This window comes from Gymnoscopelus braueri (assembly GCF_963280865.1).
Source record: "Gymnoscopelus braueri genome assembly, chromosome: 14".
Taxonomy (NCBI): domain Eukaryota; kingdom Metazoa; phylum Chordata; class Actinopteri; order Myctophiformes; family Myctophidae; genus Gymnoscopelus; species Gymnoscopelus braueri.
The window spans coordinates 33,649,643-33,675,350 of NC_137619.1; the positions used below are offsets into that span (position 1 = coordinate 33,649,643).

General features: G+C 40.2%; 1 protein-coding gene across 3 annotated transcripts in view; it reads left to right on the top strand.

Moving 5' to 3' along the window:
• The window catches only part of vps8 (VPS8 subunit of CORVET complex), an 87,161-nt gene that overhangs the window by 10,518 nt on the left and 50,935 nt on the right, over positions 1 to 25,708 (top strand). For 2 of the 3 annotated variants that reach the window (XM_080450209.1, XM_080450210.1), the window contains exons 7-16: positions 6,553 to 6,677; positions 7,794 to 7,880; positions 8,310 to 8,377; positions 17,155 to 17,308; positions 17,815 to 17,874; positions 19,515 to 19,622; positions 21,090 to 21,170; positions 22,239 to 22,409; positions 23,638 to 23,712; positions 25,057 to 25,092. In XM_080450209.1, coding sequence (XP_080306335.1) covers positions 6,553 to 6,677; positions 7,794 to 7,880; positions 8,310 to 8,377; positions 17,155 to 17,308; positions 17,815 to 17,874; positions 19,515 to 19,622; positions 21,090 to 21,170; positions 22,239 to 22,409; positions 23,638 to 23,712; positions 25,057 to 25,092 — 965 coding nt within the window. The remainder of the gene's footprint in view (positions 1 to 6,552; positions 6,678 to 7,793; positions 7,881 to 8,309; positions 8,378 to 17,154; positions 17,309 to 17,814; positions 17,875 to 19,514; positions 19,623 to 21,089; positions 21,171 to 22,238; positions 22,410 to 23,637; positions 23,713 to 25,056; positions 25,093 to 25,708) is intronic. The other variant, XM_080450211.1, reaches the window with a different exon arrangement.

Below are 25,708 nucleotides of genomic sequence, written 5' to 3' on the forward strand. Positions count from 1 at the left end.
TTGAGACACATAAAGTCTATTGACAGACTGTGACCTCTCTGTTCCCCTGTACAGTATATTGATATTTCTCTGTCAAAGGAGAATTTAATCATAAAACAGCTTTGAGTCATTGATTAAGTTGTGCGACTGTAAACGGATGTACACTAATTAATTTGGTTTGAGTATTAGTCCATAAAGTGATGTTGTCTGGAGGGCACCTTCCATGTATTGGTTAACCCATTAAGATCGAGGCCGATTTACAAAACGCCTTCTAAATCATAACCTAAGTTTAGAAGAAGGGGTGGAAACCATGTACTGTATGTCCAAAACCGTTCCTTTTTTATAATTATTTAAACTAAAAAAATAGTGAAAATAGCCGATCTATAAGCGCACAGCGCCTCGCATCGTGAGGCGTTGTGTGCTTGTAGATCAGCTATTTTCACTACTTTTGTGCGACACTCTTGTAAGACGAAGAAAGGCTTTAATTTATGAAAAAACATACACATTTGAAACTCAGAGTCCGGCAGGTTCAGAGAGAGAGAGATAATATATAGTAACAACTAAAATAACACAGATGTTTTCCTGTTTTGAATAGACTTTCCAGGTCGAAATGGGTTAAATGCAGCTCTGTGAAATGATAAAAATTACAACTTGCTTGGCCTAAAAGCCTCGGAGAGGAATATTGTTGGAAAATACATTACAAGTGAATGGTGCAATTGCATTTATGGCACGTACAACTCCACTTTAGTTCGATAAACGGTGCATAATACATAATGTGTACTAAAACCAGAAGGGCATGGGTTCACAACATTCTTCAAAGAGGAGAAATCCTTGAACATATTGCAAAGATGAAACATCTTTGAAACATATTTCTATTTCTAATGCTCTTTGAGCATATTTTCTACCAGCAATAAAGTGTACTTATTGAATTAAATAGCACATCACACATCAGTGGCTATTTTTCAACTTTTCTTATTCTTATTAGTCATATTCTTATATTCAATAACAGCTAAATCAAGTGCGTTATAAATGATTTATCCTCTACGCCAGCGTTCCAGGCCTTTTAACCTCAATGATGAGGCTCTCATCAATGTCACCTGACATATTCAATGTGAGTGCTGTGTTGAATGTGATATGTTGAACATCACAAGCTACGCACGTTGCCAACCCGGCTATGTGTAGGCGTATCGATAATAGCACAGGGCTCTTCAACGTTCAGCCCAAGGACCCCTTATCTGAGACAGAGATGAAGCAGGGGACCCCCACTACATGTTGTATAAAATTATGTTGCAGATTTTGAGTGATTGAATATTTTATTAGGCAAAAAATTTTAAAACAGCACAGTTACATTTAAAATACTTTGTCTAACAGGTCCGTTCATAAAAGTCCTTGCGGACTTGTTTCCAATGAGGGCCTTGGTATTCAATTCATAGGCATATATAGTGGCACCACAGTTCAAATATCATTACAAAATAAACAGCAAAAAAATAAAAAATAACACTATGTACAACAAAAAAAATAAAAAAGAGGGGAAAAGAAATATGTACAAGAACAGGGGGGGGAGGGTCTGCTGTCTAATGGGAAAATGGTACTACCTCCTCCTTTGGCCTCCTGAAAGGTGATTTTTTAAGGCTCTTTAAGATTAAAATGGATAGCTTCATAGTCTTGCTTGACAGCACTGTCATCAGTGCATGTTGGATTCATCTTAATTTGTATTTTGATTTTCATACATTTAACCACCATCAATTATTAGTAAACTTGACCTTTCACTCTGTCTGCTCTTTTTCCCTCTTCAACACCAAACTTCTTGGCTCAAGTTCTTCTCAGAATAGGGATGCTAGGGTTCAAGTGGTTAGTGTAAAAAAAACGAAACAATCCTATCACACAAAGATTTTGTAGTAACTCTGAGGACCCCCTAGGGGTCCCGGACCCCCTGTTGAAGACCCCTGTTTTAAATAGCAGGAAAATACTGCGCTGGGATTAAGCTCAGGTTTCTGTAGGCACGTGGCACTATCGCTTTCTGCTGCTTCGAGATAGCAATATACAGCAACGTGTGCCTGACCACACCTCATTTTAAGACCAACATATGGTCGCACAGATGGGTGCAAGTATAGTGTATTTGTTACTTCTACAAAGTGGGCATTAAAATGACAACCGCATCGGTTAGAGACTAGCAATGAAACTTGCACTGTGCTGTGCACCAGCTTTGCGCCAGGTTTAAGACAGGGCCATACAGGTCTTTCAAGAATTTTAAATCAAATGTTTGAATTATTATATTACATCATATCTGGCAAAATAAAGACACTCTCATAATGCTGCATAATTGTATGGCAGCCCTAGTCAAAAGGGCTAATAGTTTTGCTGATCGTAATCACGGTTCTTGGTCATGATTATATGTAGTGATTTGGTGGAGAAAGATAGATCTTTCTTTCTTTTCTTTTTTTAAACAATTTTCTTGATTCTCTTGTTCATTGTGCTTATTGGTGTTATGTATTTGGCTATGAATGTACTGGTCTCTGTGATTTCTTTATTTTTTATTTTATTGAGACATGGGGTTGTTCAATGTTCTGGTTATAACCCCTTTGTAATGGTGAGGAGACATGGGCAAAGTGCAACAGCTGACCAAATAACTTGAATAAGATTACATCATTGTAAAACAATAGTGAAACTATTTTTGTGCAGCCCTACTAATAACAAAATACAGATCATTTGTTTGAAGTTCCCCTATTTTATTTCTTTGTATCTGTAATTGTTGCCTATTTAATCAGACGCTAGTTATGTACTGTATGTTCGGATGCTAGGTTTGATGTCTACTTGATATCCTAGTTACATTGTAGCACTTTCTTGTGTCTCTGCACTCTATTCACGTTACTCAGTGCCAGTGGTGGAAAAAGTACTCAATTTTTTTACTTACGTAAAAGTATCAATACTGAAATGTAGAGGTACTCTGTTACAAGTAAAAGTCGGGAATTCCAAATTTACTTGAGGAAAAGTACAAAAGTATTGGTATCAAAATGTATTTAAAGTTATACTAGGTAACTTTTTGAAAAAAACTAAAGTTAAATTGTATATGTTTTGTGAGTGGCAAATGTTTCACAACACCCACTCCATGAATTTCACCCCCGAAAGCCTTTTATATACTGTTTTCTATTGAAACGGTGGCCAGGCTGTCATTCCCGCGAAAATGACGTCATCTGGCCGGAAAACTGAAACGGAAATGCATCGGTTTCCTGTTTGGCCAGGAACTACCGCACCGGTTTCCTGTTTGGCCAGGAACTACCACGCTAATAGCAAAAAGGAATCTCACGCTGTTTTTAAGACATTATAGGATTTGAAGATGGAAAAACAACAGCAAAAGAAAACACAGCTCACGGTAACTAATGCTCCACTGGCTAAGAGAAACGATCCGCAGATAGTATAAAACAATTAAAAGAACGCTTTTTGAAACGCTTCCGTCTTCCGGTGAAAACTAATGGAATTCTGGGTAATGCAGGAATAAACGAACGACCTGCAGTGACGGTAATGACCAGCAGAGGCTGCTAAAATCGTTTAATATATAATACCAAAAGTAAAAAGTACTCATTATGCAGAATGTCCATTTTCAAATGTATAAAATGTAAAAAAATCTTTTGAAAATAGCAGATCTACAAGCTCGTATCTACAAGCTTGTAGATCGTCTATTTTCAAATGGCCGAAATATACAGAGGGCTGAAGTGGTTAATGCATGTTTTGTAATAATAATAAAAATCTACAAAGTAACTAGTAACTGAAGTTTTCAAATAATTGTAGTGGGGTAAAAGTACAATATTTGCCTCTGAGATGTAGTGGTGTAGTACAGTACAGTACTTGAGTAAATGTACTTCGTTACTTAACATCACTGCTCAGTGTTACCCTGTTGTTGGTTGGGTACAGCAGGGCTAATGACGTTTACACTGATATTGGACTTTGTAAGTTGCTCTGGATAAGAGACTTGTAATTGTAAATTGTAGAAGTGAGGTTTCACCTCAGCTGACCTCACAATTGTCGTCAACAAACATTCACAAAAGACATTAACTTTATATTTTAACAGACAATATATTTACAAAATACATTTTAGTGCGAGTCTATGCTTTAAAATTCATCATCAAAGTGCTAACCAACTGACAAAATGACAATGCGTTGCGAAGTGCTTGATCTACGTATATCTTGCATGTTATATTCTGCTCACGTAGTAGTGCACCTATTAATGAGAACCCGGCCCCAGTGTGTCCCACCCTGTATAAATAAAGAATGAATCAATGAATGTCTGTGTGTTTTCACACATGAATAGCAGTCTATATACAGTATCTGTGACCCAGCACAACCTGCATTGAGCTATATTACTGTAGGTCACACTAGGCGTGACACATTACAACTTTAGTTCAAATAGTAACGTATGATATAAGACAATGCTGCCCCTTATTTTGCTACCTTCTAGAAGGCACCGTATTTCAATGATGCTTGTTAAATAATGTATATGTTTAAGAGGAGAAATTGTCACTGCGAGGAAACGTCCTACTTTACGGCAAAATTGTGGCTGAGAACAATACCAATCATATAATGTTAAAATAACACATTAGTATTTTGACAATTTTGGATGATACAAGACCAAAATGTTCTGATTTAACTTGACCACTTTAAACCTGGTTTTGTCATGGTCAGGTATTTTTGTTCATTTATAAATGGGGCTTACGTGGTTAAGCTGCTTGTAAGGGAAATGTGGCTGCCAGCATGATCAATGAGTGAGAGTAAGTAAGTACTGTAGGTTGGAGTGGCTTATTGTCGGTATCGGCTAAGAACAAGGGTGTCTATCCCCTTTTCAATGCGCTAGACCCCTGGGAGATGGAATGCTGAGGTGGAGTGCGACACCTACCATCAGCTCCCAGCACTTTATGCATGACTTAGTCACCCAAGCCATGCTGCTCGTATGCCAAGTTGGCGGTTTCCGGGATTGAACACAGATAAGGATCCACTGAGCTACAGTACCTATCAGAGTGAGAGTAATTTGATGTAATAGGGCAAAACATTTCCCACCTTACTGACATTATTACATTACATTACAATTTCATTCAAATGTCCCAGGGGACAAATATAGCAACATGTCCACAGTGTTTCAGGTTGAATACTGATGGAAGTTTTCATGCATTGTTTGATGGTGCTTCCGTTGAAGATTTGTAGTGTTGATACATTGTATTTTTATACTGCTATCCAAATGATGCCTGTGCAGGAAAAGGTACTGTATGGACCTTCCTGTTGGAGGGTTATGCATGCTTAAAGCCATGTTGACGTTTGGTAGAATCTTGGGTTGTAGGCTATAGCTACCTGGAGTGGCCATGATATACTTTTAAGTTCAATATCGTCAGCTGCTTACATCTAATCCTTCTGTGCTTCATGAGTGGCTCCGGAAGAGTGATTCAATTCACTCTCGTTGTCTTATATGGGCTGCTAGGCGATATGGCAAAAACAAATATTACAATATTTTTGACCAAATACGTACGTCATTAATATGGATTTTGTGGCGATCACTAATGGTGCTTTCACAAAATGTTTACACAATGAGATTGTTTCATAAATAATCATCAGTAGTGCCTACAATAACTAAGTGGGTAAAGGCAAATATTAGAACAGCTAGAACAGTCATGCAAGTTCAAAAATTACATCACATTACTGTAATGCAGCTTTTAAAACCAGGAAAAGACACCACTTAGGACATATCACAAATATTACAATATCTAGAGTTATATAACTATATTGATATAATATCGATATATTGCCCAGCCCTACTGTAGCTAAAAGTGTGATTTTGATACCAGTTTCTGCCAAACGATGAGAGTGAATGGAATTGCCACTCTGGGTTCCTTAATCACAGAGCAGATCAACAATATTTGGACCTAACCACTTGAGATTGGAGATCACAGGAAGCACAGTTGTAACTCAAGTCTGTTTCTCTAAGAATAGAGGGTTCATAACATAAGTGGTTAATGTACAGGCAGTTTTACAACCCAAGGATCTACCAAAGTTCTAATTATTGTGCTGATCTGTGCTTTTCATTTTGGGTTATGGTCAACTGGCTGGCTGTTGACATCCTCAGTGTTGACACCTTGGTTTTCACCTGTCTGTTCTGGTGCATGCTTTGCTATTATTTTGATTTCAGTTAGTTTTTACTTTATTTTCCTTCTTACAGTTTGTGCCTGGTCTTGTTTTTTATTTGGTACAAGAATGTGTTTTGGAGCTTAGATTATTGATGCTTTATTGTTTTCATATATTATTTCTTTTAACATTTAATGTGTGTGTGTGTGTGTGTGTGTGTGTGTGTGTGTGTGTGTTGCTTTCTTCTCTGTATTCATCATTAGGTTTGCCTGAATCATTTCACCTTTATGAATTTGATGAAAACATGTTTAAAGTTACAACACATGATATAACATAAGTTTCTGAAGCATACTGTATCTGTATCTATCTTGGTCCCTGCCTCTGTCTGCCCCCTCCGTATTAATGTTTTAATTGCTTATCTAGGTTTGTTTGAGTGCTGCTAATCTTCTTGTCTTTAATCACCAGATGTCAACCAGGCTCTGCGGCTCTGTCTGGGTACCACGGCGACGGGGGCGGAGTTTGGAGCTGTGTCCGCCCTCAGCATTAACCATGACTGCTCACGACTGCTGTGTGGCTTCGCTAAAGGACAGGTACACGCAAGCATGCACGCACGCACACACACAAACACTCACACTTAATGTTGATTTCCACTAGTTGAATTCCATCCCCAACTAACCATACATAACCTTAGTCGTAACACAAATTTTAATGTATAGATGGTGTAAGTGATTTTGTTTTAGTTCAAATAAGTGTTAAATAGCTCTATATTCTGATAGTAATCATTGCTATAGTGTGTTTGTTCGGTAACAGGGGTCCTCCCTTCTCTCTCTTTAACGCTCTTTAACGTTTTTACAAAAAAAACTTTAAACCAAAACATTTCATATCGATTACACCACCTTTTATATAGCTAGGACACCAACCCTAAAGGTCTAATCACAGCTTCCGGACCAATTCAGGACCAACAAATTGTGCTCATTAGTTCCTCACAAGGACAGAACACATGCTTATCACAGTTGGATGCTCCGGGTAAAACAGGTTTTCCATGTTTGATGCGTACATTAAAAGTGTAATTTTTTTAATAATTTGTAATAATGTATTATTTATTATCAAAATGTCACAATTTGCAAAGTCAGGTGCAGTGGTGTAAAGTAACTAAGTACTGTACATGTACTCAAGTACTGTGCTTAAGTACACTTTTTTTACTTTACTGGAATGTTTCCAAATTTCAATACTTTTACTTCTACTCTGTACTACTACCACTACTGTACATCTCAGAGGCAAATGTTGTACTTTGTACTCCACTACAAAGACTTTAGTTACTAGTTTTTTTGTAGATAGTGATTATTATTATTATTACAAAACATCCATTAACCAGCTTCAGCCCTTTGCATACTTAAGCTATTTGAAAATAGCCGATCTACAAGCTCACAACGTGTTGAAAGCTTGTATATCTGCTATTTTCAAAGCATTTTTATAAAACATTTGAACTTTTACTAATGTAAAAAAATTGAGTACTTCTTCCACCACTGGTCAGATGTCAGTGAACCACACTGAGTGCCTCAGTTGTACAGCAGTGATGTGCAGCTTCCTTTTAGATCAACAAGTTGAAGACCGTGGCGTTTAAACATGATGAATGTTGCTCTGTTTTACCTGTAAGTCATCCAAAACATTACTGCCCCACTGTCCATGGTGTTTTGATTGGTTAGATTACCATGTGGGATCTAGCCAATGGGAAACTCCTCCGAACTATCACTGATGCCCATCCCCCAGGAACAGCTGTTCTACATGTCAAGGTAACACACACACACACACACACACACACACACACACACACACACACACACATACTTATTTTCTATCAGTTACACAAGCCTTGAATTCATGGAGATTTTTTACTTTTTGTCGCATTCCTGAGCCAATAATTTGATGACCGGGTCATTGGTCAATAGGAAAATCACTAGAATTGGTCAGTGGAATCACTCCACTGTCACTCCACTGGCTCCATTCCTGAGCCAATTATTGGCTCAGGAATGCGACAAAAACAAAAAAAATTCAAGGCTTGTGTAACTGATAGAAAATAAGTAATTTTTTGGGCGAACGACTCCGTTAGAATGTGGATTTAATTGAAATGGGATGAATATCTGTCAACCCTCCCCTTACACTCTTGTAATTGTCTCTTTTCCTTTCCTTTCGTCTCTCTTCTATCTTCTCTCTTTTCACAGTTCACAGATGACCCGACTCTAGCAGTGTGCAATGACAGTGGAGGATCAGTATTTGAGCTGGCTTTTAGGTAAATTCACATACATTTACTCATCCACTTACTATGGCAGTGGTTCACAAACCTTTTAGGTCAAGACCCAAAAGAGAAATTAGACGTTTGCCCGGGACCCAAACTAATGAAAATAGCAGATCCACAAGGTCACAACGGGTCGCTTCGCGCCGCGTTGTGAGCTTGTGGATCTGCTATTTTCACTATTTCTTAAACTTAAAAAAAATATTTTAAATTAATTAAAAATTATGGAACTTATTCGATAATTATGAAATACTTTTGAAAATTGTTTTTAACACATTGAGTGCCAGCTACTATGCATCCAAATCATCCTCAGAGTGCCAGAGTTTTTTACCATGTTTTGACGATCTTTGGACAGCGGCAGAAGCCACAACGTGCACGCGGATGTCCGGGGGGTGGGGGAGGGTCCCGTCTATCCACTGGAACGAAAACATTTCCACCGCGATAGGCCATTTTGGAGTGATCGCCCGTTGAAAATGGCTGGTTTTCACCATTAAAAAAAAAAAGGAGTGTTTTTCTACAAATCCTAATAAAGGAATGGACGGAAGCGATGTTTTTTGGGAGGACGTCACATCCGTCCATTCCTTCTAGCAGAGTCAAGGGATCATTCCTAAGTTGCGTTAGAGCACCCTGTTGTGGAATTTAAAAAAAAAAGGACGTAGCACTCAATGTGTTAATTGATGAAAAGTTGTGACTTTTTTTTTATTAAACTTTTTTAAAGCTTTTGAAATGAAAGGCTTATGACTGGAGAACTAATTTAGTATGTATTATATTATACATACGGCAAGGTTCTATGCACTATAGATATATTTACTGCATCAGTATGCATGAACTTAATTTTTTACTCTGAACCGCTTTGGTTCAGATCAACGCTTTGAGGAAGAAATGAAAAAGCGCTGCGACTTCAAAGGAAGGTCAAAAAGTTGATCATTGCCCATAGCAAGTGTCACAGCCAATGGAGGAGGAGAGGAGATTCATAAAAAAAAAAAATACGTGTGTATCATAATAAGAATACTGTACGTGTATGGATTATGATCTGTCTGGCTTTCATACTATAGCGCTCTGTACCAGACTGTACCAGGCAGCGCATATCAACTATTTGGAGAAATGTATCAACCCATTCATAATGATTTGAACCGAAGATAAATTTCTATTTCACATAAATATAATGGGCAGTAAAGTAGCACATTCTTATCTGATCTTGAGCAGAATACATAAATTCAAAATGCACCACCAACGTTAACGTTGCAGTGAAATATTATTGGACTCAGAGAACACAGACTATTACACTCAATTTACAATTAATCCAGAGCGATTTACAGTAAGAAAGGAAAACACAAGGTAATACATCAAATGCATTGAAATAGTATTCTAGGATCAACCAACCAACCAACCAGGAGGTAAACCAAGAACCTACAGTATCATCAGTCTAAGGGATAAAGAATCACAAGTGAAAGAATAGCTAAATATATCACATTTAAAATTGTTCCTGTATGATCTCTGCTCACGACTCTTGCGTTTACATAGACCCTAATATTTCATTAATAATCAGAAGGATGGCTCAATCAGAATAAAATGTGTCATGTAAAGACGCCAATAAAGACTGATCCGAAGATTCCGAAGAAGGCTGGTGAAAACATTTCGATTATCTGATCTAAACACTTATTTCAATCATTTATTTCTGGTTAGAATAACCTCATTAATTCTGCGCATGTCCCCATGTGGGGGTAACGGTGTCAAATTGAATTATGAGAATGATATACTATAGCCACTGCCAGCAGTAGTGTGATCAATAGAAGTGATGTCCTACCAGCATAATATTAACTACAGCCTGCAGTGAAGTCTATTATAAAGATCAGTAAACAAAATGAACTGCAATGATGCATTTTTTATTACACCCAGAAACAGCATAGAAAATTAATAGGAAAAATATAGCTGCAAGCAGCAATAAGCGGTTTCGAGGGATAAGGCAGAGACAGGAAGAGGCAGGCAGACAGGCAGACAGTGAGAGAGAGACAGACAGGCAGACAGACAGACAGGCAGACAGTGACAGAGACAGACAGGCAGACAGACAGACAGGCAGACAGTGAGAGAGAGACATACAGGCAGACAGACAGGCAGACAATGAGAGAGAGAGAGACAGACAGACAGGCAGGCAGACAGACAGGCAGGCAGGCAGACAGACAGACAGACAGACAGACAGACAGACAGACAGACAGACAGACAGACAGACAGACAGACAGACAGACAGACAGACAGACAGACAGACAGACAGAGTGAGAGAGAGGCAGACAGACAGACAGACAGACAGTGACAGAGTGAGAGAGAGGCTGACAGACAGACAGACAGACAGACAGACAGACAGTGACAGAGTGAGAGAGAGACAGACAGACAGACAGACAGACAGACAGACAGTGACAGAGTGAGAGAGAGGCAGACTGACAGACAGACAGACAGACAGACAGTGACAGAGTGAGAGAGAGGCAGTGACAGAGTGAGAAGAAGTGAACATGCATTAATTAACAAAGTCATGATTTTTGTTCAGTAAATTATATTTGGACTGGTTAAATTGGGGTTTGAACCAGGGACCTACAGACTTGCGGTTAGACAGTGTAAAGGATAAGGATAACTCTTTTAACAGGTCCGTTCATGAAAGTTATTGCGGCCTTGTTTCCAATGAGGGCCTGTGAGCAATTAGGGGTTAAGAGTCTTGCTCAGGGACACATTTCATTTCATCGACACATTTGCTGGCCTGGCCTGGAATCGTACCTAGGGCAACCAGGGCCTCTGGCTCCCTAGACGGGCTCACTAACCACTCAGCTATGGCCGCAGTACTGACTGAGCTATTGGATAGACAGGACGCTAACTACTCTAGATCACTGCTTCACAAAACATTTACCAATAAAGATTTTTTTTTTGTGTCCTCGGAATGGAAACTAGTGAAAATAGTCGATCTACAAGCTCACAATGCGTTGCTATCTAAAAAGGTGTGAGATTGTAGATCGGCTATTTTCACAAGAAAGTATGTCATACATAAAAAACAACTACTCTCAAAAGCATTTCATGTTATTGTTTAAAAAAAAATCTGAATTAACAGGGTCATGTTTTGTACAATGCAATTTAAATGTAGACTGTGATGAGTGGGGTTTGAACTGTGGACCTCCGGCACATGAGGCTAACACTGAACTGATCAAGCTATTCAATCCACAGCCTTAGTCAGTGAAAAAGGAGAATCCAACAAAACAAAACAAAAGAGGGAATAAAGTACGTCTTACATTGAAAATAACTACTCTCAATAAGCGTTTCATTTAACAATTGCAAGTTTATTCATTGATAGTCATGTCGTGTGCAATGCAATTGAGATGAAGTCTGCATGAGGTGGGATTTGAACAGGCGACCCTGTGGTTTCAAGGCAGATGATTAAGCGATCAAGCTATTGGACCAACAGACCTGAACTGGTGAAAAGGGACTTCACACACGACACACTTACACGCAAATTGCTCAGAAATCTTGGGTTTAAATGTTTTTCAAACTGCTCAATATAGCGTAAAATCTGAGGGCGGAGCTCACTGGTCAAAGTGATAGATGTGTTCCTCATGAGTCAAGGCACATGTGTAAGCAGGTTTAATGGCTGTCGGCCAAACGAGGCATGACTTTTGCCTGTTTAAAGTTTGCATTTTCAAAAAATTGCTATAGCGCCCCCCTTTGACCAATTAGAGTAAGATTGGTTTCAGTGATACTTGGAATGACCCTCTACATTATCGCAAAGTTTCAAACAAATGTTAGTCTGCATGTATGTGTTAGGGGCAGATGAATAATTTTCATAAAACTGCAATATTCATTGGCTTATAAAAGCTTAACGTTTTCACTTATGGAAAATCCGCTTGCTCACGTTTGTCGGCATTGGTCCAAAGTTCATGTGTAGACAGTTTCGTGCAGATTGCTCAAAAATTCCAGGAGGAGTTAGATTTTTACTGCTTTTCATATAATTCGAAATGGTGGGAAATCAAAAGGTCAGAGGTCAAAAGTCAGACTGTGGAAGTTGTTTGGCATGAGGAGACCCATGTGTGTATCGAAGTTTCATGGCTGTAGGTCAAACAGGGCATGAGTTGTACCTGTTCAAAGTCAATTGAGTAAAATAGTGCCACCCTTTGGCCGATAGTTGTGAGTTTCGTTTCTTCGCCGTTTGGCATAGCCCTCTACCATATTGCCAAGTTTCGTAAAAAGTGACCACGCGGTTAGGCCAGAACTGCCAAAAACGGCGGAAGAAGAATAGTGAAAGCAAAGAGATGCAATAAGGCTTCGAGCCTGATAGGCCTCGAAACCTTAAAAATGCTTTATCTGAGTGCTGTTGTTTTTTTTAAGCTAGAAACCGTTAAAACACATTTAAGTACCTTAACAAATATAATGTGTAAAAGAGATATCCCCATGAAGGAAAACGGTGAACTGTTCATTAAAGTACTGTACATTATACAGTGTATATAACAAACTCCCCGCTGCAGTACTGGCTGTGTCCACCAGAGGGGAACATTAGGCTGTGCTGTGCATAGACTACTACCCGGCATAGATTGACTCACCTGGAATCAAAAGTGTCCTGTAAATTAATGTGTAATTGAAGTGTTTGATCTTAGGCTAGTATACTCTTCATTCAACACTAGAGTACAGAGAACAGTATAGAATAGCTAGTAGTAGTAGTTGTGAGCTTGTAGATCTGCTCTTTTTGGCTAAAGTTCTCCTCAGAATAGGGATGCTAGGGTTCATGTGGTTAACGGGATGCTTTGGGCTCCTTTAGGGAACAGCATGGCCTCTAGGGGCTGCTAGCAGAGAGTGGCGTCTTTTTTTAGTCTTAGTTTTTTATTTTCCTTAAAAGCGACTTTTATAGATTATATTCAGGGACGGAGCCAGTTATCCGAACTCATCTCGCAGTTTCTTACCTTACTAACTTACTTACTAGTACAACTCCAACTAGGTCAGAAGTGGAACTAAAGCAAAGCTCTCTCCCTCTCTCTCTCCGCTTTGCTGGAGAAATACCTCATCCAAGGGGAATAATGGAGCGCACCAGATATGCTTAAATGCTCATGGGGATAGGAAATAGATAGACTACCCCCCCAACCTTCATCTCTTGCCCTTTAATTCACACACACACGCACGTACGCACGCACACACGCACCACACACACACACACGCACGCACCACACGCACGCACACACCACACACGCGCAAGCGTTGAACACGCACGGACACGCACACGCACACACACACACACACACACACACACACACACACACACACACACACACACACACACACACACTTGCTCACTCACTCACACACACACGTATTTGTATTACTGTGCTTGTGAGGACACCAACATTTTAGGACGCCGATATTATGGGTGGCATTTTTACAATCGTCATTTTAACCCTAAACCCAAAAATAGACGATCTGCTATTTTGGTGTGTGACCCAGGCACGCAACTATGTGCAGTATAAATAAGGCATAACCCCCAACCCCTAAACCCCAACCTAAATATTTTCCTTATTGTAAGCCTTACAACCATTTCTCTTGTGAAGACCATGGAAATTGTTCTCATTACGTCAATTTCTCAAATTCTACTATATACTCTTAATTGTGGGGACATTTGGCTCTCACAAGTATAGTAATACTAGTACACACACACACACACACACACACACACACACACACACACACACACACACACACACACACACACACACACACACACACACACACACCATTAGTCATTTGTGGCAGAGCTGTGCACAGAGGTGGAAAAAGTACATTTTTTTTTTACTAGTACAAAAGAATTGGTATCAAAATGTACTTAACTCATTCAATGCCTTTTTCAGTAAGAAGTTAAACAAGAAGTGGTCAATGTAGTGTACAATATTTGCCTCTGAAGTGTAGTGGAGTAGAAGCAAAAGTACAGATAACTGGAAATACTGTAGTAAAGTAAAGAATTCCTCAAAAAAGTACAGTACTTCAGTAAATGTACTTTACATTACACCACTGGCTGTGCAATCACAGACGTGCAGTGCAGTGCTGTGTGTGTGTGTCTGACTGTCTGTCTGTCTGTCTGTCTGTCTGTCTGTCTGTCTGTCTGTCTGTCTGTCTGTCTGTCTGTGTGTGTTGTGTTATATCATAATGAGGGGAAAGCACTGTAGTCTTCCTCTGTACTGCACGAAATTGTCTCGCTTGCTCAGATTACAGCAAAAAAAAAAGGAAACGGGTCTCTATGCTTTAAAGCATGGGTTCCCAAACTTTTCAGCCTGCGACCCCAAAATAATGCGGCCATTGACTAACGACCCCACCTAACCCTGGAGGTAATTTATGCACATAAACTTGCACGTTCGGTGCGCATTTGTAATGTATTAAAATGGTAAAATGATTTTTAGATTGTATTTTATCCATTCTGTTTTTTTTTTTTTTTTTTTTTATGACTCAAAATATTTTTGCAATCCCACCGTCAGTGTCGCGACCCCTGCTTTAAAGTTTACAGGACATATTGAGTGTGTGATTATGCATAGCTAATTATGACTACATTACGTATGGCTACAGCAGTGGCAAATGTTAAGAGCGAGAGAGAATGGGTTTATGCCGACTTGTGTACTTGCCCGTGCCACATCCATCAATATATGTGCACTGTACTGTATGTCTAAGTGTGTGTGAAGCAATGCATTAACCCTCGATTAAAGTGCCTCAGGCCAAGACTGTATGTTGCCATTATTAATACAAGTGAATTTCACACACACACACACACACACACACACACACACACACACACACACACACACACACACACACACACACACACACACACACACACACACACAGAGTCGAGTGCTGGTCTTGTTAGTGCGTTCGTGTTGGGCTGTGTGACGGCCTGTCATCCTGTCTCTCTCTGTTCCATCAAACCCTTGACCTTCACCTCGACATGGTGCACACAGTCCAGGGCCAAGCAGAGTGCACGTTGCAGGGTGCACGTTGTTTTTCCCACTCCCTTGACAAGCTTCACAGACATTTCACAATACACTGTGTACAGTACAGTATTTGTCTGCCTGGCTGTCAGTGAGCCTAGTCCGTCTCTCTGTTGGCTGGTCTGACTAGAGTTCTCAAATTCTTCCCGAACCCTACCCGACCCGAAGTTTTCGGGCCGAGCCGGGACGAAAATGTATGCCAATTAGTCCGTAGCGACTGAACGGTAAGGCCGACGGAAATGGCAGTGGATGCGTTGGATGCAGCTCAAAGTGAACTTTACTCGGGTATCTAGTTCGTCGCCGTCCGACCTTCCTAGCCCGTCTTATAAAAACAAAACTGGCGAAAATGGCCAAAACTCAAACATCGACACCGGCGAAAGTGTCAGTTTTCAAGATATTTTGGCCATTATCTCTGGAACGGAAGGTCCAATCTGCTCAGTGCAAAGCTTGATGGATGCGTGACTTTGGGGACATTAAGCACATCATGTTTTCAGGCCTAAAATCAGGATAATTGTTCGGGCCGGGCCCTGTTCGGGTCGGCCCAGTTAGGGCCCAGTTAGGGCCGTGCCTTCATTTTCAGGCCCGTTAAGAACTCTAGGTCTGACTGTCTGTCTGTTTTTATTCTAAAAATCGATTGATTGATTGACTGACCTAATGTATTTAGCCGAATGAGAGTCAGTTGTCGTGATGCTTGTTTAAGTGCCATGCCTGCGTATAAAGAGTGATAACTTACTCATGGACCTACTTGCGGATTATACCAGTGTCAGTCTACCTTATGTGGATTGTACAACGCACTGACTTTTGTCTCTTTTCTTTTGTTTTTCTCGCACCTTAATTAACGTCCTTAAGTATATATCATGCACAGTATACATCTGCTGCTATGCTCACGCACCTTTATATCTTATCTCGGGTACTATTTGTAAATATGTTGATAATTTGTTTGTTTACTTTGATCTCTTTTCCCACCCCCTTCCTCTTCTTCCTTTTCTTTTTTTTCTACGGAAATAACAATACGATGGAATTAATTGAAAAACGAATTTAACTTCTGTAAACCTGTGATGTGACAATAAAGCTGATTTTGATAAAGCACTGTACATGGGACATGCTGACAAAGGCAAACTCTGGTGATTTGTTGAAATCTTCAAAGCTCAAAGGATAAAGAAGAACAGAAAGAGTCAGAACGGAGGAACGAGGGAGAAAAAAAACGGAGAAACAGATAAACCAGTGGTTCTCAAAGTGAACAGGCGTCCTTGAAGGCAAAATTATATAATATATACAACATCAAAATCAGTTTAACCACTTTAACCCTATAAAAATCAGCTTTTTGATCTGATCTACAAGGTCACAACGCTTCGCGATGCAATGCCTTGTGAGCTCCCCCCCAAAACAAATAATAAATGGAAAAACAACACAACACAAATCTTGTATAGGGGTTCCTGGCACAAAATATTTTCTGATTAGGGACCGTGGCCAAATAAAATAGATAGATACATTTTGGGGTCTCTGACATGAAAAAGTTTGAGAACCACTGAGATAGACAACAGAGAAAACAGAAGAGAGACAACTGAAACGGAGACGAAAGGAGTGCGAAAGAGAGACAAGAAGAGGCCTCTCTTTGACACTCTCACCTTTTACCCCGCTGTTCCAGTTGTCTCTCTTTAACTCTCCTCTGTCTTTTATTATTGACACTTTCTTCCAATGTGTCTCTTTTCTCTCGCTCCCCGTTTCCGTCTCTCTTTCTGTTATTTATCCTATTTTTTTCCTCCTGTGTGCGTCTAGGAGGGTGATGGGGATGCGCTCGTGTGACTCTCGCTGTCTGTTCAGTGGGTCCAAGGGCGAGGTGTGCTGCATCGAGCCCCTGTACACACCCCCAGACCTCAAAGAGCATCCCATCACGCACTACTCTCTGCTGGCCATGGCCTCGCTCACTAAGGTGTGTATATGTTAGCCACGAGTACATTTTTACATTCTAAGAGTGAAATCAACACTCAGGATTTTACTTTGTACTGTATGTGTATTTTATGTATGTTCACCTTGTGTATTTATACATATTTATGTAACTATACTGCAGATATGAACAAACTGTCCATGGTGTGTGTGTGTGTGTGTGTGTGTGTGTGTGTGTGTGTGTGTGTGTGTGTGTGTGTGTGTGTGTGTGTGTCCGTCCACCTACAGCAGATAAACACAGCAAGCATTGAACTTGAACACATTATGCACAAACATATTGAATGTGAACATACTGTATACACACACACACACACACAGCGCACACTTTGTGACCGCTCTATCCTTACAGCTCTCCAGCTGTAATGATGTGTGTGTGTGCGTACACACACAGTAAATAAACACAACACGCATTTACCTTGACCTCTCTATCCTTACAGCTCTCCAGTGCATGATGTCTGAACTGACACACTTTTATTTATTTAATTTGATCAGATTCTGGTGATTGGACTGAAGCCCTCGCTCAAAGTCTGGATGACTTTCCCCTACGGCAAGGTCTGAACCGAACTCCTATGTCTGTCCAGCTGTCTGTTAGTCCTGTATGTTTGGCTGTCTGCCTCTCTGCATGCGTACTTGTCTGTCTGTCTGTCTGTCTGTCTGTCCCTTGTCTATTCCAGTGGTTCTCAACCTTTTCAGGCCGTGACCCCAAAAAAATAATCATATTTGAACTCTGGACCCCCCAGCCCCACCCTGACAAGCACTTGGAATGCAGGAGTTGAGGCATTAAATTTTTTCGCCAGATAAATATTGACTCTGTTCCCCAGATAAATATTGTGAAAATAGCAGATTTGCGAGGCATTGTGAGCTTGTAGATCGTCTATTTAAAAAAAACAAAAACGTCTTTCTTATATTATTTGACAATTTGGCCAATGTTTGACCAGTTTTTATAGTATAGTTTGTTGATTAGTTTATTGATGCAGTAATGGTCTATTATTATTTTATTTTTTAGGTATTCAAAATGTCCATAAATTGTCACTTCAATGTCATCATTTGGGGACCCCCCTGGGGGTCCCGGCCCACAGGTTGAGAATCACTTTTCTACCATCTGTTCCATGAAGCTCCCATCGGCATGTATGATGAATGAAACAAATAACACATTTCTATCCATCTGTGTTTGTTTATTACATTTGAACCTACAGTACCATAATCACACAGTAAATAGTTCTGTACGTCAATGATTACCAGTGCAAGCGCACTGACAAGTGTTTCTACAATGCTGTGTGTTTGCATAAAAGCTTTAGAGGCTCAGGTGGGCCATTTGAATTTGGAACATCGGATTATCATGCTATGCCAAAATGAAATCCTCCTTTGATTTTCAGCATTGCTGTTTTGCTCCCTGTTGTTGTTTTTCTGGGTCTGCCTGTGATTGTGGTGTTCACAAAATGCTGACATTTCTTTTACTTTTTCACTTATTATGACTCACTCCGCATGATGTAAATCATTGGTTCTCAAAGTGGGGTCCGGGGACCCCCAGGGGTACTTGAGGGGGTTCCAGGGGGTCCCCAGCTAAATGATGGATAGGAACCAAATGGACCCTTATAGGTCTGTAACTCTGAGAGTGTACAAATGGAACCAAATGGACCCTAACGGGTCCATTTGGTTCCATTTGTACAATCTCAGAGTTAAATTAACATTGATTTTACAATATGAATTTGGGTCCCAGAGAAATAAATGCCATTAAATGGGGGCTAATGCATGTCAAACTGGGGGTCCTTAATATGGTTGAGAATCACTGCTAGAGCCGTAAAAATCGTCGCTTATGGGGGGTCCCTGGCTTATCTTTTCAAATGGGGGTCCGCGGGCTATTAAGTGTCAATTTGGGGGTCCTTGACATGAAAAAGTTTGAGAACCACTGATGTAAATGATGAATTGTAACCCATTTAAAAACTGGGAAAGCATCTGTGTCATTTTAGATTTTAGAGTTGGCTATTCAAAAATACAGATACAGATAGGTAGCAGATATCCAAGCTCACACGGTGTGTCACTTCGCGCCGCAAGCTTGTACATCTGCTATTTTTTGAACATTTTGGAAAAATCTTGAAAGAGTGAGAACTACTGATTTAGAAGGCATTTGTAGAATAGGCCTCAGGTTTCAATAAGTGCTGGTGGTGTGTGTGTCTCTCTCTCTCCCCCAGTCGGACCCTTCCAGCGTCCCCCAGCTGGCCTGGCAGTTTGTTCCCGCCCAGAAAGTGGTTAACCCCGTGTTGGCCTTCTGCAGAGGGAACACAGTGCATTTCCTCCTGGTAAAACACACTCCGCTTGCTCTTGTTTAGATAAGAGATGAGATGAGACAGAACTGTTGATCGTCTCCAAAGGGATCATATTGAGATACAGGATGTAGACAATGTGTGCAAATCTTAGAATATATATATTCAATATATATATATTCTTTTAAAGCGAACTTTTTTTACTCAAATCTTTGCTTCTGGGGGTCCCTGGAACAAAATATTTTGAGATGGGGGTCCGCGGTCAAATACATATAATTTTGGGGGTCCTTGACATGAAAAGGTTTTGAGCACCACTGATATAGCAACATTTGTTTGTCACAAAACTGTTAGGATTTAGAAGACATTTTGTAGAATCGGGGGCTCAGGTCTTAATGGGATAATTACAGCAGTTTTCAGACAGGGCACATGAGGCTTATTGTTAGAATAACCTTGCTGCAGTGGCTTCAACACAATGCTGTGCCACTAGACACATAAGATAAGAGAACTAACTAGACAAAGACTTCTGTAAGCATGGGCAACATGCTGAGCACAACAAAGACAAGTGTTATTTTAATTAAAATATATTATAAGGTTATTGATTAAAAAAAACTATAATTAAAATAGGGCTTAAAGGGCAAGAACTCTTTGGTAGAGGTTTGGGTTGTGTAATTACCTCACCATGATGTAACTCCAAAGGTGGCCAAGAAAGAATTGCTCTATTGACTAGAAATGTATAATTCAAAATATGCTCCTCATTGACTTACAGTACATTGTACGGTGAAACAGCTCTCAAAGTCACTCTTTTAGCACGTAAACAAAAACCCAAACAAAGGTGATTCAGACAATATAGAACATCTATAAATAAAAATGTCAACTTCCTGTCGATTTTTAAATTGTATTATGAAGAATACCCAGACTGGATCCGCAGATCCAGATATTCAAATAGTAATAATAAAAAAACAGGAAGTCGACATTTTTATTAAGAAAACAAACGGTGCAGTGATCTATATTGTCTGAATCAACTGTGTGTTGTTTACGGGCTAAAAGAGTGACTTTGAGAGCTCTTTAGTCAATGAGGAGTATATTTTGAATGATCAATTCCTAATCAATGGAGCAACCATTTTTTATCTCTTGCCCACCTTTTGGAGTTCCATCATGGCGAGGCAATTCCACATTTTTTTATTACACAACCCAAACCTCTACCAAAGTGTTCTTGCCATTTGAGTGGCTAATCAGACTAATTGATTTAGTTCACAGTAAAACATCTTATTAGAATTTCTTCTTGTCGATTCATTGATGTATAAAAAATTAAATAAAAATATCTTTTAAACACGCTTCTCGATTGTTCAATTAATTGAAAAAGTAATTGATGGAATAATCGCTAAGAAACTCGATAGTTGCCGCTCTAGTGTATAGTTGTAATTCCCCTTCACTTGAGTCGGTGGTGTTTTTGGACAGACTGTTTTGAAGGTAACCGACTTCTGTTCTCTGTTGTGTATTCAGGTGAAGAAGGAAGACTCTGGGACCATCCATGTCATCAAACAGAGACAGCTCAGCCTTAACAGTGACATCATCAACCTGAGTGTGAGTACACACACACACACACACACAACTTGTTATATTCTTTCGTAAATGAATGCTCTACTTGTAAAAGTAGCGAAAACAATTTTAGCCTCCAAGCTTCCTCGTCCATAGCAACGTGAAGAGAGTCACAGCAGCTGTCTCCTATCCAGGGCCGGACTGGGACCAAAATTCAGCCCTGGCATTTTGGTTCGGACCGGCCCACCACCCCCCGGGCCGTTTTGTCAACGGGGGGTTTCACTGTTTCAGCCTAGCCCTGCACATGAACTCTGCAGCCGCACTGAGGCCCTGCTGGAAAGCATCTTAGCCCAAACATTAACTTAAACTAATAATTGGGCCACGCGACCCTGACCTAATAATTGGGCCACGCGGGCCAGTGGGCCCAGCGGCCCACTGGCCCGCGGCCCACCGGGCATTTGCCCGGTACGCCAAATGGCCAGTCCACCCCTGCTCCTATCAGGGAATAACTGACCGTAGAATTAGGGCCGTCACGATTACAAATTTAAGTTGACGACTAATTGTCACACAAATAATCGCGATTAACGATTTCAAGGTGTTTTTGGCGTTGAACATTGGAACACATGAAAAAAACTATAATATCTGATTGGCCTTTTAGGCTTTGTGAGCAAAAATTGCACAGGGCAGATATGACAAATAACTTAAATATACAAAGAAATTACTGACACATTTAATAATTTTATACCTTCGAAAAATATTAAAAAATAGCAGAAATTGCTGATCTACAAGCTTATACTGTAAGCTTGTTGATCTGCTATTTCTGCTATTTTTGGAAAATGTTTGAACATGTATGAACATTTTTCAGCATGGAAAACGATTTGACGATTATGCAAAATAATCTCAAATAATTGCGAATAGGCGATTATGTTATAACTGTGACAGACCTATGTAGAATGCCTTGATTGTCCTGTGGGGTCAGACATCAGAATTGAGTATTCAGCAACGCTATGTAATGAATTGCATTATTGATCCGTTAAAAACATGTGATACACGCATTTCCTATGTTCCCTATTGTGTGTTGTTTACCTTTGTGAAACAATTGTGTGTCTGCAGTGGATTAACAGTCGCACCCTGGTCCTGACGGACAGCCATGAGAAGCTGCAGGTGGTGGACCGGCCCAGCCAGGAGGTCCTGGAGACGCTGGACTTGGACCAGGTGCAACTGGTCTATAACAGCCGACACTTTAAATCGCTGGCCACTGGGGGCAACGTCTCACAGGCACTGGTGAGGGACTAAGAGCAGGGTGCTGGACAGAGGTTATGTTTAGGCTTGCCTTCTCAAGGTCAGGGTCAGAGGCCATAGGCTGTACTATGATTCAGATTTAGGGATTAGATTTCACTATGGTTCAGGATTAGGGTTCAGGATTAGGGATTGGTTTTCACTATGGTTCAGGATTAGGGATTAGTTTTCACTATGGTTATGGATTAGGGTTCAGGATTAGGCATTAGTTTTCACTATGGTTCAGGATTAGGGATTAGTTTTCACTGGTTCAGGATTAGTGATTAGTTTTCACTATGGTTCAGGATTAGGGATTAGTTTTCACTGGTTCAGGATTAGTGATTAGTTTTCACTATGGTTCAGGATTAGGAATTAGTTTTCATTATGGTTCAGGACTAGGGATTAGTTTTCACTATGGTTCAGGACTAGGGATTAGTTTTCACAATGATTCAGGATTAGGGATTAGTTTTCACAATGGTTCAGGATTAGAGATTCGTTTTCACAATGGTTCAGGATTAGTGATTAGTTTTCACTGTGGTTCAGGATTAGGGATTAGTTTTCACTATGGTTCAGGATTAGGGATTAGTTTTCACTATGGTTCAGGATTAGGGATTAGTTTTCACTATGGTTCAAGATTAGTTTTCACTGTGGTTCAGGATTAGGGATTAGTTTTCACTATGGTTCAGGATTAGTGACTAGTTTTCACTATGGTTCAGGATTAGGGATTAGTTTTCACTATGGTTCAGGATTAGGGATTAGTTTTCACTATGGTTCAGGGTGATAGTGGAGAGGTGAAGCCAGGTTAGAGGGTCACCACTACGGGTGATTGTCACATTTGATTTGTTCCTCTGAAGATTCAGTCTCAACTGGAGTGTAAACATACACTCAGAAACTAAGTTAAAAGAACACTGAGGATTTTACAGTGTATAATACTGTTAGTGGATCGTAACAATTTGGCAGTGAGGGGGAGACTGTTTCTTCAAAGGGAATGTGCACTGTCCAATCAGGAGGCAGGGCTCCAAACTCTAATTCTCCAACCCCCTGCCTCCTAGTGTGTGTGTGTTTGTGCTGTGTGCACGTGTGTGTGTGTGTGTGTGTGTGTGTGTGTGTGTGTGTGTGTGTGTGTGTGTGTGTGTGTGTGTGTGTGTGTGTGTGTGTGTGTGTGTGTGTGTGTGTGTGTGTGTGTGTGTGTGTGTGTGTGTGTGTACGTGCTAACATTATTTGTGTGTTCCAGGCTTTAGTAGGTGAAAAGGCCTGCTACCAATCAGTTTCCAGCTACGCAGGACAGATTGTCTATCTGGGCACTAAGGTACTTTGTGTGTGCGTGTGCGTGTGTGTGTGTGTTAAATAAAAGAAATCTGTATATAAATACATATTTTTACATTTGTCATACCCATTTTTCCAAAATATCAGATATAGATGCTCACGATGCATCGCAAGCTTGTAGATAGGCTGTTGAAATAGCCAAAGTAGCCAGGTGAGACATAATGGCAGACCCATAAAGATTAATCTGATTGAATGAAGGTCTGAAATGATAGACTATACAGTATCACATCCACTGTGGAGTCAGACTTGTGTGTGAGTGCAAATGTCAGTTATGTGTTGTCAGGAAATTAGATCACACACACACACACTCTGGGTTTCCTGTAGACACGGTGGATGGTTATGATGGTTATCAAGGGTCTATTTGCCACTGTGTGTATGCGTGTGCGCAGCAGTGCACATGCATGTCTGTATGCATGCGGTGTGGTTCAAATAAAAGATAACCAGGATGCAGAATCACATAAATGTCACAGGGAATACATTTGCTCACATGAATAGTGCATAGGCTTACATCAGTCCTGTCTTCTAGTCGTGGATATAAAAGCAGGCTAGCTTTGTGTAGATGTGTAGTAGAAACTAGGCCAGTAGTGCAAACCAGCCCAATAATACACACACACACACACACACACACACACACACACACACACACACACACACACACACACACACACACACACACACACACACACACACACACACACACACACACACACACAAACATACTGTATATACATAAATTGATATTTATGCACACATAGTGTGAACATACACATAGATAATAGCAGTACAGTAGGAACCATGCACACTGCACCTTCAAGCACCTCAAAGTGCGCTATGTGTAACATTGCTATTGTTGCTATTTTTTTGTATTATTCTTTGCTATTGTTATTGTAAAAAATCGTGAATATTGTACAGAGATATACAGTATGGTTTAGGCTTTGAAATATCTACTGAAGCTAGTCCTGTTTGAATGTGCAGTGGAACCTTGAACCGGCTTTGTTTCAGGTTTACCTCAAACCATGCAGGACGGCTCTGCCCCCTCATGTGGTGGAAACAAATTCAGTGGTTCTGACAGGAAGCGATTGCTGCGTGAATTGCAAAGATTCTGAGAGTGTGATGAGAAGTATTTCCCACTCGTTGATCTGTAATTAATGCATTAATTATTGGGTTGAGTGCTCTCGGTAGGAAATACTGTGGCTGTGTGTTTGCTGGAACCAGTTCCTGTTTAGTTTGTGTGTGTGTGTGTGTGTGTGTGTGTTAGTGTGCGCTGCGTGCTCGCACGCACATTTGTCTGTCTCTAACCAGTGCTGTGTTGCTCTCTTTCTTGCAGTCGGCTCACATTATGACTCTGAGGAACTGGAGAGAGGTATGTGAACCTAACCAAAATTGCATACTTGTATGGATAATAGATCATTAATATCAGTTTGTAGTACATGTAGGCCTACTACCTTTTCACCTTTCTTGGTAGAGTAGCTTTACTATGTTTTTAGGAGCATATACAGTATATATATTGTTAAAAGTGTAGTGTGAAACACCATCTCAGTAGAACTTTGTCTACCCAAAACCTTCAGTGATCAGGGGGCCCAGAGAATGAAATGGACACTCACCATTGTCTAACATGTAGCTTAAAGGAGTAGTTCACCCCAAAAATGACTTGTTTTCCATTATTACACACCCCATGAAGCCTTGAATTCATGGAGATTTTTTCGTTATTGTGGCATTCCTGAGCCAATAATTTGATGACCAGGTCATCGGTCAATAGGAGACTGGTCATCGAATTATTGCCTTAGGAATGCGACAAAAACAAAAAAATCTCCATGAATTCAAGGCCTCATGGGGTGTGTAATTGATAGAAAATAAGTAATGTTTTGAGTGAACCTTTCCTTTAAAAGCTTTGAATTGGCATTGATTGTGAGAAAAGTCCAAATGGCCATGTTTTATTTCTAAGATCTTAACATTTATGCTGCCATACAGAATGCCTC